Raw genomic sequence first — 16,243 nt, forward strand, 5'->3', positions numbered from 1 at the left:
AAAAAAAAAAAAAAAAAAAAAAAAAAAAAAAAAAAAAAAAAAAAAAAAAAAAAACTAATTTATTCACGAGAATTTATGGTATTGTTTTTTCTTTTGTTGTCTTAGAATAATTAGAGTATAATATTTATAAGTTTAATTTTTTTAAAAAATAAATAAAAATAAATGATAATCCGGTTGGAAGGGTTTAGAGTGAGTGGGGGGGTGGGGAAGGGCATTATTTTTTGGGTAATAATACAGCCACTTGATGAAATTCACGTGTCAATAAAAACAATCTACTTTTTTTGTTTTTTTTATTTATAATTTTTTTTGTTTTTGTTTTGAATATATATATATAATATTAAAACCCTAAAACATATTTTTGTTTCAACCATCTCAGCTTCCCCATCTTCTCTTCCATATGACAGCTTTTTTAGATATATTTGTTTCAAAGTTTGACGAGGAAGGAATATAATCTTCTTTCCTTATTTTTATAACCAACTTTTTGTTTAATTCTTTTAAAATATATTTTTATTTAATAATAAACAAAATAGAAAATGAAAATACACAATTGGGACTCCCATATTAGTTGATTTGAGTCTCGATTGCAATAATAAGAAAAGGTATTGTGGTATTATGGTCCAAAAGCATTGAGGGAAACCTTTTTTTTAAAAAAGAAAAAGAAAAAAAAAAAAAAAAGGAAGAAGGGCATTGAGCACTATGTTTAGTGAAGGGATGGGTTTTAGAATGTGAACCATAAAATAAAATAGGGTTTGGATAAAAGCCAAATGTTGAAAAAGAGAAGGGTTTTGTGACCGGGGCATTGTTTGGTTCAGATCATTTGAAGCATACACCCATCATGCATGCTTTTGGCGTACTAACACTAACCCAGTAACGCAATCCAATCCAACCCAATCCAATAGGCGAGTGTTTTTTTTCACTCTCATTTTCATTTTCTTCTTTCCATATCCACTTTTCTCGCCTCTCTTCCAAACTTTGGGACCCCTTCCACACTCATTAGTGGAATCTTTTTCCCATTATGTGATGATGGTTCCACCGACATTGCCCATCCACCAACCTAATCATCCATATATATGCAAACCGAAAGGTTTAGTGATATTGATATCAACCACCAATCAATATCTTTGGTGGAAGGCTATCCTGTGAGGGATAGCGATGCCTCCCTCTCCAATGTCTATCTACTAACAAACATAAAACCAGAAGTAGAAATGTTACTACACGAGTCTTTAAAGTGTAAGGAATCAAAATCATAACAATCTAAGTACACAACTTGTCTTGTTTTGTCGGGAAAAAAGTGAAACAGTTGTTCATGTTTTGTAAAATGAGAAAAAGGTTCATGTATCGGAAAATATCACTTTTCTTATAAAATTAAAATTCATGTAATACGCTCCTAAGTGGGAGATACAATTTTTGTACTCCAACAAAGAATTTTGGGATGATGTTGCAGCAGAGACAGACAAAGCTGTGGGCAGTCTGCATTGCCCAAGATGCCTACAATCAAACAAAGGAAGATTTAGAAACAAAGGAAGATGCAACTGATGCCTACTATCCACCTTCAAAACAAGACTTGGAATAAATGAAGAACGCAGTGATGGAGTCGTGAAACAGAGAGATGGAGAGGTGTGGATTCCCATTCGTAGCACCTACGCAAATATTGATTATGTGAGCTTACCAATAGGGTAATCTGGAGGACGAGGAGTTTATAGATATAATAGAGAGGGAAAGTATCACTATTGAAATACGAAAGACTTGTTTTTAGAAAGTTAAGAGCAAAACAATATCATAACCATGTGAATGATAGTTAGATAAAAGACCAAGTTTTAAAGACAGGTACGATGAAACAATAATAATAACAATTTTGTTTTTGTAAATATTTTTGATGGCTTATAGGTTTGATTTAAGTAGCGTTGGTTAGGTTATGGGTTTAATGTTGTGGAGGTTATAATCTTAAATACACAACTTTTAGGTTACATTTTAAAAGTTGTATAAATCCATCGTAGATTAGCGTCAATCAAATTTGCATGTTAAGATCTGAAAAGGTCAAAATTCGATTTAAAAACAAAAGAAGAAAAGATTTAAAAAGAGAAGGTGAACGAAGGCGGAAGGAGACTAGATTCGCGCTAAATTTGTAGCAAATCAGACACAGCGGAGGCGATAAAGCTTCGAGAGAGATAAATGGAAACCCCCGACCCTTCCAATTCCCGCAAGTACGGCGTCCCTTTCTACGCAGCCGCTTGGCTGCCTTTCACTTCTCTCAACTCCCACCAGGAACCTCCACAATCTGAAAATGATCATCCAGATCAGTCCAATGATGCTCACATTTCCGCCAACCTCACCCAACCGCCGCACTTAATTACTACATAGCCGCACTTAATGATCATCCAAATCTCCTCCATCTCACCCAACCGCCGCACTTAATTATTACATAGCCGCTGCTGGCGGTGGCGGAGAAGGTCGGAGTGGAATTTCCAATGCCCTCCTACTCGCTTATTTCGATTTCCAATCCCGCTCTCTCTCTCATCAGCCTGTAAATTCTCTCTCCCTTCCTACTCTTCGCTGATTATATATCGTGTTCTTTGCTTTCTCGAATTTTTCCTTTCCTGGAATGTTTGCGTTATTTTCTTTTAGGTCTGTGCTATTAAGTGGAGCAGAAAATGTTATTACTTCAATTGGATCTCTTCAATAGGTTGTACAACCGTGTTCTTGAGTTCCAATGTGAAGCAGAAACGGGATGAATTATGAACTTTTTTCTAACCTTGATTTTCTTGCTCATTAGGCGCTATACACTACTTCCTTTAGATTTATGATCTTGTTTGGTATGTTTTCTGGCGATTGCTTTTCACGAATATATCCAAGTATGCATAGGACAAGATTTGAGAATCTAAGGTGTCGCTTGCGTACATTGATTTTTCCTACCTCAATACGATTCGGCAGCATATTTGGCCTATATTTTAGAAGAAATCTGGTCAAGATATTTATCGATGGTTTCCTAACCAATATGATCGAGAATTCTCACCCTAAACAAGTAGGAGATTCTTATGTGTGGAGGCGGTAGAATTTTCAGTTTCTAACTAGCCGAATCCTTTTTGTTGATGTAATGGAAAACCATGAAGCTATTCCTAAAAACTCATGTAAGATGTGGGGAACCAAATATCAGAAAGTGGTTACTCAGTGTCGAATCTTATACTGGGAGCTATCAGTACTTGTGATAAGATTATGAGAAAGCTTTGGAGTGTGTTATGTTTAAGTTAGCTTTGGAGTGTGCTAGCTAGGTCAACTATGTATTTGTGAGTGTCGGAGATTCAGTTTGATTTATCGAGCTTAATTCAATTCAACCAATCTTGTCCTTTTCATGGAGCAACAAAGGAGAATTTAAAACATATACTCTCCACTAGGAGGATAGAGATTGCCACCCTCACATGATGTTGAACTATAAGTAAAGGAGAACATATGAACCATTTTAATCATAGTTTGTTTTACGGGTTTGCATTTATTAACTACAGTCATCCAAAAACCCTTGGAAATATAATCTCATAGTTCTGTTGAGAGGGTCATTCTTGCTCACAATGATCTTATGCCAAAGAATTTCATCTTCAATAAAAATCTGCACCATTTAGTCAACTTTGGAGGACTTTTCATATCCCCTCTTGAGTTTGTTCTAATTCATAAAGTTTCATAATTTTCTAGATTTATCTGGATCATGTAGAAAGCTTTTTCCTTGGTAACTTTTAGCAATATTTTTGTACTATCTTTTGGTATCACTTCGCAATTTTCATGGAACTGCTTCTCAGTTTCATTTTCTATCATTGTGAATTCATTAGTAATCTATCTTTCCAGGTTGCAAAATATGGTACTGGTTCAGATTTGCCTTACAGAATGGCTGTTCATCCAGCTGGAGATGGAATTATATGTTCTTTGCCAAAAAGTTGCAGGTACAACATACAAATTGATATAAACCGAAAATGAGGGTAATTAGTTCTTTCTCGGATGAACCTATGGGCAGCTTAAATCTTAAATTACTAATAACTATTTTAGGTAGGCATGTATGATGTATGTCAGAAAAATAAAGTTGCAATAATTTGGTATGTTAGTCGAAGTGAGAAGTTATTGTCCTATACTATTTAACTACAGTGTAAAGTCATACCCTGTGGTTAATTTGATTGAGGCATCTATTGTATCATGGTGTAACTTGAGATGTCAATTTGTAACTAATATTGTGCTTTCCTCATTCAGCTTGTTTAAATTGGATACCAAAAAGGACGCTGGAGACAATAAACTTGGGCTAAAACTCTCTCAGGAGGTGCTCAGCCAGTTGGCAGATGTTGGACTACAATTAGCTTTGGCATTTAATAATGAGGGCTCTTTGCTTGCTACAGGTGGTGAGGTAGGAATTTGTTCTATTTGGTTGATTTTCTTGGAAAGGAAATGATGTAGTAGGATAGGTTAATCTTGTATAATTTGGACAATTCCTTGATTGACCTTCTTTTTAACTATCCTTTTTTATTTTTCGATTCTAGTTTCCTCCCTAAATCCCTATAAATGGAGGGCTTCTCTTATGTTATCGACACACTTTCATCCATAATGAAGATTTAGAGATTGATTCTTGGAGAATTCTCTCCTTAGTCTCGTTAGGCTAAAATTGGTATCAGAGCAATCGCTTGGGTAAATGTTGGCTCTTGTCGGTGGAAGACCTGTTGTTGACACCAATTGCAAGAGGGAACTTTTGAACCTTTGAGAGTATTATTTTTCAAAAAAAAGAAAAGAAACTTCAAAAACATTCAAAAAATTGCAAAGATTTAAAAATATACAACAAAAGAAAGGTGACGAAAGGAAGATACAACAACTTGTATATGCAAGAAAACCATAAATACTCTAAAAAAACAGTGCTGTTATTATGATTCAAGTAATTTTATTCAAGTGGTTCAGAAGAGGAACTTCAGCCTAGCAACCTCACCATGTTCAATTTTTTCGAAGAATCCTATGAAGATCTATATTAAAATCTTGATTCTAGCAATTCTAGGTATTCCAAAGAAGATTTTGATGTAATTTGGAACATAACCAAGTCCAGACAATGCAAAGAAAGTGCTCAACAATTTAACCAAACTAGTCCTTCAAGAATTTGATGTGAGAGTTGAGACTCCTCTGATTATTTAGTTAGTGATTCAGAATATGAAGGAAAATATGGCCAACATTGTCGATTACAAAGCTTTCAAAGGAACCGAAAGAAAATAAAGAGTTTATCAAAAAAGAAAAAAAAGGACAATGTATGGGCATTCAAATTCACACTTTATGTCCAACAATTTGGTCAGAATGGTTTATCAAAACAAGGTAAAAGGAGTTGCGAAAGAGTTTGAAAGAACAACAACACAATATGGGTACTCAAAAGAGAGTTTGAGGCACTGGAATGAGTGGGAGTTGATACCCATCCGAAGTTGTGAAATCGCAGATGAAAATTATCCTTTCAGAAGGCACGAAACCTCTATGAAATTGCAGTCAAAGTATGCCAAACCCTAAGAAAATTCCATGTTGAAGAAGAAAGAATGCGTCATCATTGCAAACTTGGCAAAAGTTGTGTTTTTTTTTATTCAAGATCCGCTCAACCCAACCTATGAGGGTGGTTTTTCATTATGTTCTTAGGAATAAACAGAACTTTCGTTCCAACATTCTTCCACGATGCTTCCATTGTTGCACCATTCCTCATTCAAGTTCCTCCCAAACCTTGCATTGTACTGTCTTTCAAATTTGTTTGATACGTATTACTTGCATGGTAACATCCAGAATCAATCAACAATGGAAGAACCATAAATTAGAGAACTGTTGCTAAACCAAGAAAAAACTGTTATAGCAAGAACTTTCGAAATGAGAATGGCCATTGAACAACGAATCTCATGGGTTAATTGGTGATATGTGGTACAGCTGGAAATTCTATTCAAGATCTTGATTGGGGTGAATTGATTGAAATACAAGGAATTTCTTTTCTTGGTCCCAATGATTTCTACCCAGAGGAACACCATCAGATAAGTTCAAATGATTTAGAGGATGAATTTCTTTTAAGTTTTGTTACATATTTTGATGTAGATGAAGTTTTATTCTGTTGTGATAAAAATTTTACTGTTGTGGAAGACACTTGTGGGTTGGAAAATTATCAAATTAATACCCATGAAGTTGACTTTGAGAAAAATCCTGTTGAAACCTGTGAGTTATAACGTTGGAAAAATTTACAGGAAGCCAATATGATTGCATTTGGAACATAAGGAGGGTTTTTAAGAAAATTTCATCACACATCTAATTCTACGTTGTTACGTGCGGGTATTAAGCTTGAGGAGCAATTATTGAATTGAAAACCTCAAATTCTTGGAGGACATATTGGTAAAAAGTTGCTGCCATTGGGGAGGAAGTTAAAGAACCAGGATTTTCTTCTTTAGTTTGGCTGACGAATCAAGTAGGTTTAAAGAAAACATACGACAAATTTCAAATGTCTGCTCTTTGGCAAATTATTTTTGTGAACAAGTTTGTGTATTTGGAGGAATTCCGGTACCCCAAGCAGCTGATTCAAGAATAATTTTTCATGATGATAAGCAGTGACCACCTGGGTCTGCTTTATTGGCATGTTGCTGAATTTAGAAAGCAAATTTCAGTTGGAGTATTTTGCAACCATCGTGTTTCCCTTTTGTTTGTTTCATCCTGTTTTAAGTCTCTCTTTAAAACTCGAGGACGAATTGTTTTCAGAAGGGATAGAATTGATGTAGTAGGATTAGGTTAATCTTGGAGTAATTCCTTGATTAATCCTCTTTTAACTATCCTTTTTTATTCTTGGATTTTAGTTTGCTCTCTAAATCCCTATAAATAAAGGGTTTCTCTCATGCATTCGACACACTTTCATCCCTCATAAAAGTTTAGAGATTGATTCGTAGAGAATTCTCTTCCGTCTCTTTAGGCTACACTAGGAAACAACTTTGCATAGCCGTACATAATTTAAAATGAGAGGAGGCAAGGTATCTCTCAAAGAAGCCAAATGGAGCTCACGAAATTCTATAACTTACGAACCTAAAATGTTAATAGCTTATGCATTTCTTCAAGTGGCACGCGGGCTGCAACTGTATACTTTCTCTTTATTGATTATAAGTGTTCATTCATTTTTCTTTTCTATAGCTTCATTTATGTTCCGTCATTTTGTCATTTTTTGCATCTATTTCATTGCTTGCATATGTTAAAATGCTGTATGGTGTTTTAGTATTATTTAGATGTAGCTTGTACTATTAGTCTCTGATTTTAATGCAGTACAGGATGGAAATTTAAGGGTCTTCAAGTGGCCTAGCTTGGACATTATTCTCAATGAGCCCAGTGCCCATTCTAGTGTGAAGGACTTGGATTTCAGGTCTGCAACGTTATTATGATACAAGTATTTTATTTGTCTATGAAAACTTCTTTTTGCGATGAAGTTATGGTGATAGGTGTTGTTTTATTTTTGCAGTTATGATGGTAAATATCTGGTCTCCTTAGGTGGCCCTTGTAGAGTGTGGGATGTGACTTCATCAAGTGTAGTAACTTCTCTTACAAAAGAAAATGTAAGCAAATAGTTGTTTTATTATTTTGAAGATGTAGTGAGTTTTATGATGTATTATAGGTGCTTGCATCTATGTTTGAAGAAGTTCTTTACGGTATGCCCAGGATATTTGGACCCCTATGGGTGTAGATGTCATCTCATGCCTCAACCACCCTGACAATATTTACAACTCTTATTTCTCTTCATTCTGATTTAAGGACTTGGTGCGGTTTGTAGGATGAGGTTTTTATCTCATGTAGATTTTCAATGACCATTGATGGAAATATGGTTTTATATACTGCTGCAGTGACTGGTAAAGAATTTCTTCTGACTTGTGTTTGCACGATAATCCTATTGTTATCTAATCTTGTTGAGGATTGTGTTGAATAGGCAGAGGTGGAAGCATTATAACCTGGAATGCAACCACGTGGAGGAGGGTAGCCTCAAAGCTCATTACTCGTGATAATATTACTGCATTCAATGTTTCGACTAATGGAAAACTCCTTGCCTGGTAATAACATAAAGGGATTTTTTTTTTTTCTCTTGAAAGTGATCTGCTATTTTGACACTCAAACACTTTAGTCGTGCCTCCTATTTTAATGCCCATGTTTAGAAAATATCAGATGCCATTAAATAAGAAGTGAAATACCAGCTACCAAGGTGTTCTAACCTTTTAGGCTGTTCTATGTCATGTTGCCCATGATTTTCCTGGGCCTTCGTTTCGCTGCAATGTGAGATTGGTTACTTAACTGGGTCCGATTATTGAGAGAATAAGACCTATTAAGTGGTTGGAAGAAAACACTCCTCTTTATGCATGGTATATCTTCAAAATTTCAATTCTCCTCCCCCTCTGTCTGTCTCGTCGTTTCATACTTCAGGCTTTCAATAGGTTATCGCCAACTTACTCGATTACTTTTTCTTTTATTAAATCTCATCTCACCTTTTTGTTTATCAGAAAAATATATTCATGGTTAATTATTTTGAACTGTTTGTCCCTTGTGGAAGTCCAAAAGGTTATCACAAATGAGATCAAGTTGAGACTAAAAAATTGTCTCTGATAGTCCTTTCAACATTATGCCTCGAACAGTAATTTTTCTGTTCCAAATAAACAAAGGAACGTTTTTTCTGTTATTACCTTAGTGGCTTGGCTACTCTTGAATATGCATTACTTTTATATCTGAAAGTGTTGTATTTTAATACATTTGACTAACAGTTTCTGCTTCATTATTGGTGTAGTGGCACAGCTCAGGGTGATGTTCTGGTCATAAATTCAACCAGCATGCGAGTTCAACAGATAGTTAAAAAGGCACACCTTGGTTTTGTAACTGCACTGAGCTTTTCTCGCGATTCAAGGTTTTAATCCAATATATCCATTTAACATGATAAGATATCATTATACTTATATCGATTACCAAGGATATTATTCTTCTGAGTACAGGGCTTTGGCTTCCGCATCAATGGACTCGAGTGCTAGGGTGACTGTAATTGAAGAGAAACAGAAAAAAGGTACTTATATCCTTGCTTTCTACTCTGATAATTCAAGTGTATATCATTTCATTTCCGCCATTTGTCAATTGTCACCTCACTGCTCTTGGCCTTTATGGACAAGATAAAGAATGATATCTAACCCCACTGCACCATCACTAATATCAGGCTTGTTTAGATACAGCGTGATTTGTTTGAAGGATTTTATGTTGATTGTTCTGGTCGGTCACGGTTGTTAATGGGTCAAGGTACAATGTGCTTGACGTTGCAGATGTGGAAACTATTTAACTTAAAAATATTATTAGAAAAAAGTCTGTTTTCTCAAATGTTCTCTCATTTAACTGAAAATGACACAAGGAATAAGAAGAGAGTGATTGAAAAGAGGGAATTGAGATGGCTAGGTGCCTTTAGTGCAGCTTATTAGTGGAGCTGTCTCACCCTTGTCTACTCCCCCCTCCTCCTCTGTGCACCTTCAGTTTTTTTTTTTTGTTAGCGAAGGCACTGTCGTGAATACTGATTTTGACATTCAAGTTGTCGGCTTTTAGTAATTAGTTACATTTGCTTGTATGTCTATTAACATTGAACTTGGGAAAATGTTGTTCATTCATGGTGTATTCAGCAAATGGAGTAAAGGTAATTAGTGAGAAGTCCCAACTTCATATATTGTGTTTTAACCTAAACTTGATATTTAATTTATGTAGTACAATGACTTGTACATAAGAGTAAAAATTTGCACATCGTTAATAAACTAAATTAATCTATAAGCCAACTGAAGCCAGAGGTATCACTAAACCACGATTGATTTTCCCTGCAGGAATGAGCTTGTGGGTCATCATATTCATCTTGCTTATTGCCATTGCTGCCTATTTTATCAATGCTGAAATTCTCAAGCTTGAGCTTCCCAGCTTTTCCCATCGTAAATGAAAGTCGAACGATCAAGAAACTTCCATACTCACACAATTTGAATTGGTACTCTAATTTCATCTTCATTAGTATTTATTATATTCAAATTCAAATAAGCAGTGTTCTAATTCTCTGTCATAGGTAAAATTCCTTCATTTCTGTTAATGTTCAAAATTGACATCTTCCTGCACCTACTCTTTTAAGTTGGTCGCTTTTCAAATCTTTCCCCTCTCCAACATTAAATAGTGTAATTCACAATTCCTCCTATGAATATGATTTTTGGATGCTTGTCAAAAGAAATGAATGTGGCTGTCACAAGGATTATCCATAAACTACAAGGTTACCTTCTTCAACCTTACTAAGTAATTTTTTATTTCTTTCTAAATCTGGGTGTACATGGTTTAATATCTTTGCTTTTCTTTTAACCAATTGGAAGTGTATTTTGTAAATCTCATAAACATAGAACACAAATTTTAAGAATAAGTTTGGTATGTATTTCACAACGCTTCTATATGCTATGGGAGACATTGAGAGCTTTACAGGCATGTGACAATAACAGCTAGTGAAGTCGATGCATTTCATTCTAATTAAGGCAACTTTATAAACAATTTACAAAATATAGAGACTGATCTAGCTTTAGTCAGTTTAAACACAGCTCTCAATCAGTCAAAGCATCAGCAACTTCTTCAAACCTCCATACGAGATTGTTAAGTAAATTAAATTAGAAATAAAAATTAAAAGAAACCATACTATAAATTAACCAACAAGAACACACACACACACACAAGAAAAAAAAAAGCAATTGGTCATGCTTTGGTAAAGCGATTGAACCACCAACAAGAATGCTCACAAAAAAACCATCCACAAACAACTTAGAAAGAGGAAGAAACAATGACCTGGTTCAAATGTGGTACTAACTTAACACAATGGTGACATTTATATTCAAATGAAAATATCATTCACTATCTTCAATGGATAGCATAAATTGAAAACAATGAGTTTGTACAAGTTGTTCCTATTGTGGTTAGCTTGCTTCTATTACCTATTTTCTTTTCTTCTGTATACGCAGGTTGAAAGCTTCACCAAAACCATGCATTCAAAGAGGGATGTAAGCTTGATGACTCGCTCCGTAAAAAAGCACGATCACTGACGCTTACTCCGGTAGAGTGAATAACCAACAAGGGCCGAAACAAAAAAGGTCCACAAAACCTGCCATAATCCACATATTTTTTAGGCTTAAAAAGAGTATTAGTGCTTGTCGAAATGAAATATCGGCAGAAAAGTCCTGTCCTGTCTCTTACCGTATTAATTGCGAGCCAACGTTCAAGCCTTCTGATTCTGGACTGCATGTCTTCGATGATCCCTTCCAGTGGAGATGATGCCTCCCTACTAGGGGATGACTCTGAAGCTGTACTACTTCCCTGTTCCAATCATGTTTCCACACATCATCAACATTTGCAAAACGTTTTTTACAGGTTTTTTCCTCCTTTTAACAAGAAACTTGAATTTTCATTGATCAAATGAAAAATTACGCAGATAAAAGAAAAAAAATGAAACAATGGAACAAAAACAGCCCAACCAACCAAAGAAACCAACAGAACAGTAAGCATTCAAACCTCAACCACATAATGATTACAGAATTTACACAAAACCGAAGCACACTACACTCGCACCAAAAAAAATAAGTTGAGAGCCGACAAATAATCAAATAAGCGCTACCTAAACAGCAAAACGACCAAAAACCAACGAGGAAGCTTTTTAACTAGTTTTTATAAGATCTGCCTCTCAAAGAGTATATTATGACATCAATAACCCTCTAGATTGCGAAAATAAAGGAGTGCAAACCAAAACTGAAAAATATTTGGTTAGTTCAATTCAGATAGACTTTATCGGTTCAATTTTTGTCAGCTCGGTGCCCCTTGCAGTCAGTTTAGTTCGTTTTTGCCAGAAAGTCAGTTTGGGTTTGGTTTCAATGTTGGTTCTGGCCAAAATTCGAACTAAACCAACTTGCTTAAATCTCTAGGTAACACACATACTATGCGCTGAACAAAATGCATGTTTCAACAATGTTAATTAACATCCACTCGTAATAAATTCACTTAAACTAAACAACCAAAGATCAGCGGATGGAATGTTCCTAAGTCTGAGTTGCAATAACAAGGACAGTTTTGGAGGAAAAGAACGGCCTTCATACTAAATATTACTAAATAATAATCATAGTTTATAGTCTTCCGATAATATTAAGGCTTGAATTATCCAATAAATTCAACATACCTGAGATTGAATAAATTCCACAAGTTCTTGCAGCCTTGCAGCTTGATGATTATGGATTAGGCCAGAACTCCTATTTTCTGGCAAACTTTCCAAAATTATTTGAAGATAGCTCTAAAATAGAAAAGGGAACTGTCAGTTTGAAGTACAAAGAAGAATGTTCTGCTTTCATGCTTGTATCCATTGTAACTCAAATAAAATATTTTGTAAGAAAGAAGATTTGCACAAAATCATATAAAGCTTCCCAGCTAGACTCTTCCCCTTTAAACACTATCAAAACATCATATAAGGAGAGCAAACCAAACCAGATATATTGTTATATTTTTACTATTTGGCATAGCTTTGGATAGCTTTCTTTCCTAATTTTCTAGAACCACAATGGCACATTCCAAAGATTAATTATAAGTGTAACTATCTACATATGTATTGAAGGATAGCTTTGACTACATTAGATGAAATAACTTCGCATCTTGCTTTCAATCACCAACCCTAGCCGCTGCCATCAAACCTAACATTAGCCATCACCATCGTCGAACCTAGTCGACCCATTGTTGGTTCAATTCGTAATTGTCCTACTGCCATGGACTGGCTGCTTTTGTCCACTGTCCTCATTTGAGAACTCAGCTTCAGCATCCATCCTCATAGGCAATCTTATTCTTTGGGTCTAGTTTGCAAAATCTCTTCATTCTCCTCGATGGGTAAGCTTCGTCAAGTGTGTGTCGTTGCCACTTATGCCATCAACACTGTTTTTTCTCGGCCATTGTTTTCGCCACCATCCATCAGTTTCATAACTGTTCATCTGGCTGCTGGCCAAAGGATTCTAAGCTTCGTTCTTTTTTTTTTTTTTTTTTTTGCTTCCGTTATGGTTGAGAGGAGTTACTATGTTGATAATAAGTACTTTAGCATTTGGTTTGAAGATGGTGTGTTATTTGTTCAAGATGTGAAGAACAAGTTGACTATTCCTCTCTGGTTATCTCATTTGCACTGGTTGGAAGGGTTGCTTGTGGATCTTTTGTTTCTTCCATGGTCTATGAACTTTCTCAAGCAAACTAGAGATGATGATGAGATTTTCATATAAAAGTCTAGAGGAATTAGTTATGTACAAAGAAGTTGTTTCTTGTATAATAAAATGTCACTATCTATAAAATACATTCATGCAGACCAAAAATAAATGCTGGTCCTAATTCTCTGATTTTTCTAAAAGAAAATCAATTTACAACAAATGGAGAAATCATATAAATCAAAGAACAATGTGCACGTAGTAAAGCAGAACCTTTGTAGTATATGAATCATTCAATTCAAGCATGGAACCAGCTGCCGCAACAGCCTCTTTATCCACCCCTTTTATTTGTAGGTAAGGACAAGGAGCATCTTGTAGATGGTCAACCTCAACTAGAATCTAAAAAGGGACATAAATTTCAAATTAAAAATATATTAATAAAGGGTTTGCAAACATGATATCCAAAACGACTGAACTAATTAATCAAGATAAGCAAATGCCTCTTCTGTAAGGACCTCTATAACAACCTGGCCTGAATTTTCATATTAATTCTATTTGGATCTCTAGGCTATCATATGTTTTGTTTGCCTTTGAACCTTCTATAAAATTTATTTTAGTCCTAGTTACTAACTTTTTAAAATTATTTAATATAATCAATACATTGATACGTCTTTGATTCATTTATTTGATTTACAGATTTCTACCAGAAACAAGTGTTCGAAGCCACATGTCAATAATAGGTCAAAGGTCAATTTTAAAAAATGATTCTAATTTTTGTTAAATAATTTATAAAAATGAATAGTAAGGACAGATTATCTCAAACACAAGGTGTAATGAGTAAAACAAAAAATTCTGTAAGTTGAGGGACTAGAACAGAACAGGTGTGAAAGTTTATTATACTAGTACCTTCCCATCTTGGTATATGTACGCAGATGCTTCAATATAAGCCATGGCTTGATACCTGGCCGCACAAAGGAAAAAAGAAGAGAAAAAAGAAAAAGGAAAACACACACACACATCATGTTGTATAGATAATGAACGATAGTAAAACTTTGTTAAAAAATGAACAGTAGTAAAACTATTGTCAGGACAAACTATCAAAGAAGAAAAACAGGAAACAAATAAACAGATATTCATTAACCAGGTAAACAGTCTCGCAACCAAAAGATTTGCATCTTGGCTAAAATTATATATTGATTAAAGAACAAAATTGTTTCAGATCCTTGTTTGATCTCCTAGAGAACCTATCTGAGTGTTACTAATCTCTACATAAGTAAGGTTCCGTATCACACTGGGAGATCATGATAAATATGATACAAGAGTTAAAGATTAGATGGGAGCGTGTCATAGATAAAGTCAAGCGTTGATAGCAGTTAGTTGTATGAAAATTAAGACTAACAGAGAACCTAATTTTGACTTGAGAAGGTGGTATGTAGTAAGCGGAGAGATGAGGCGTTCCACCATGCCCAAGCAAAGGCATCTCGAATTGAATATGATTGAGTAGGGATGTGTATTTGAATGGTTCACATTTACTTTTATGTAAAGGAAATGAACCTTTCATTGATATTATATTATGAAAGAATGTATGAAAAATTACAAACAATTCATTAGGGGCTCATCAAAACATCTCAAAAAACTACCATTTAAAAAAAAAGAAAAAAGAAAAAAAAAGAAATATATATATATAAATTCTTTTTATTGAATAACCAAAAATTTAATTGTGAAAAAATGAAAAAGAATACAAATGCATACAAAAACCTGGGAGTCCACAAAAAGGAAAAGAAAAAGGGAGGAAAACTTAAGAAAGAGCTTCCAGTCAAGCAAAATTAATATCTAACCAATAATTATAAAGAGGTATCCATGGAGTCCCATATAGACACGTTTGCAGAGTGAATGTGATCCCTAATTTTTAGGTAACCATTTTTTGTTAGGTAACTATTTTTACGTTAAACCCACGCAATTGAAGTAAGTGAGAAGTACACGTCCAGTGGAAGAAGAGCTTTAGTTTAGGATAATTTGTTATTTAAATATCCCAACTGAATGACAAATGTAATCATCGAGTCTTCAGCAAATCTCTCTCTCTCTTTTTACTTTCCGTTATTTTTTCTTCGAAGAAATTTTCCTTCGGCAAGTTTTTTTTTCCGTCGACGTTTTCCTCCTAATTGCCAGAAGACAACAACGTTGAACCTAAAAAGAGCCCACATTTTCCTCCAAGATCTCTCAATCCCATTGAAAGCACTGTTATTTCTCTCTCCCACAAACCTCACACAACAACACACACACCTCAACCTGACAAGGAAAGTGAAAAATGAACTTCTTGATCATCTCTCTGCAATCCTTGTCTAGACAAGCTGAAGCCAAACTCCTCCAAGAAACATCTTAAATCACAACCCCAGAGGATATGATCAACGTCCTCAGCTGCCCTCTAGCAAAGAATACAACAGAATAGCCCAACTAAATTGGACAGCTTTCTCAAGACTTGATCCAAGGTGTTAACCCTTTTATGGAGAACCTGCCACATAAAGAACTTAACCCTCTTTCAAATATTCACCATCCACAAGTCAAAGACGCAACTTGTGGGAGAGGGATTGACGAAGCAAAGAAAGAAGGATTTGCAAGAAAAGCCTTAGACCAATAAAGACTCCACAAACGAGTATCCCTTCCACCAGCTTAAAATGAAACTCCCCCACCAATGGAAGGAGGGCAACAACATCCAACGTTTCTTTATTAAACAAAAGACGCTAAAGCCCCAAATAGGCAACACATCAGCCACTGAGTAGTTCATCATCGAAAATAAGTGACCAGACCCAATTCTAGCCCCTTTAAATAAAAGATTAACCGACTTGTTAAACAAGTCAATTAAAAGTCAATATTGAAACTTATTTTATTTGATTGGAGCCCCTTTCTTTAGTGGAGTTCCCCTTTGTGGGCTTGGTTTTTTTGGATGTTAGTGTAATCTTTCATTTTTTTTCAATGAAAGTTTAGTTTTTATCCAAAAAAAAAAAAAAAAAAAAAAAAAAAAAAAAAAAAAAAAAAAAAAA

General features: G+C 34.9%; 2 protein-coding genes across 6 annotated transcripts in view; one reads left to right on the top strand and one right to left on the bottom strand.

The window, feature by feature from the left end:
- The first annotated feature begins 2,056 nt into the window (after positions 1-2,056).
- On the top strand, positions 2,057-10,263 carry LOC111483300 (SEC12-like protein 2). Its single transcript, XM_023129489.1, has 11 exons — positions 2,057-2,329; positions 2,379-2,524; positions 3,835-3,929; positions 4,231-4,381; positions 7,284-7,375; positions 7,472-7,565; positions 7,781-7,856; positions 7,934-8,054; positions 8,780-8,896; positions 8,982-9,049; positions 9,843-10,263. The coding sequence occupies exons 1-11, from the start codon at positions 2,173-2,175 to the stop codon at positions 9,950-9,952; spliced, it is 1,227 nt and encodes a 408-aa protein (XP_022985257.1). The 5' UTR covers positions 2,057-2,172; the 3' UTR covers positions 9,953-10,263.
- A 511-nt stretch (positions 10,264-10,774) lies between these two features.
- Positions 10,775-16,243, bottom strand: part of LOC111483305 — a 16,766-nt gene continuing 11,297 nt past the window's right edge. For all 5 annotated transcript variants that reach the window (XM_023129498.1, XM_023129506.1, XM_023129503.1 and 2 more), the window contains 5 exons: positions 14,109-14,163; positions 13,476-13,601; positions 12,206-12,316; positions 11,233-11,352; positions 10,775-11,140 (listed from right to left, as the gene is read on the bottom strand). In XM_023129498.1, coding sequence (XP_022985266.1) covers positions 11,075-11,140; positions 11,233-11,352; positions 12,206-12,316; positions 13,476-13,601; positions 14,109-14,163 — 478 coding nt within the window. In that variant the 3' untranslated portion in view covers positions 10,775-11,074. The remainder of the gene's footprint in view (positions 11,141-11,232; positions 11,353-12,205; positions 12,317-13,475; positions 13,602-14,108; positions 14,164-16,243) is intronic.

This window comes from Cucurbita maxima, unplaced genomic scaffold (assembly GCF_002738345.1).
Source record: "Cucurbita maxima cultivar Rimu unplaced genomic scaffold, Cmax_1.0 Cma_Scf00001, whole genome shotgun sequence".
Lineage (NCBI taxonomy): Eukaryota > Viridiplantae > Streptophyta > Magnoliopsida > Cucurbitales > Cucurbitaceae > Cucurbita > Cucurbita maxima.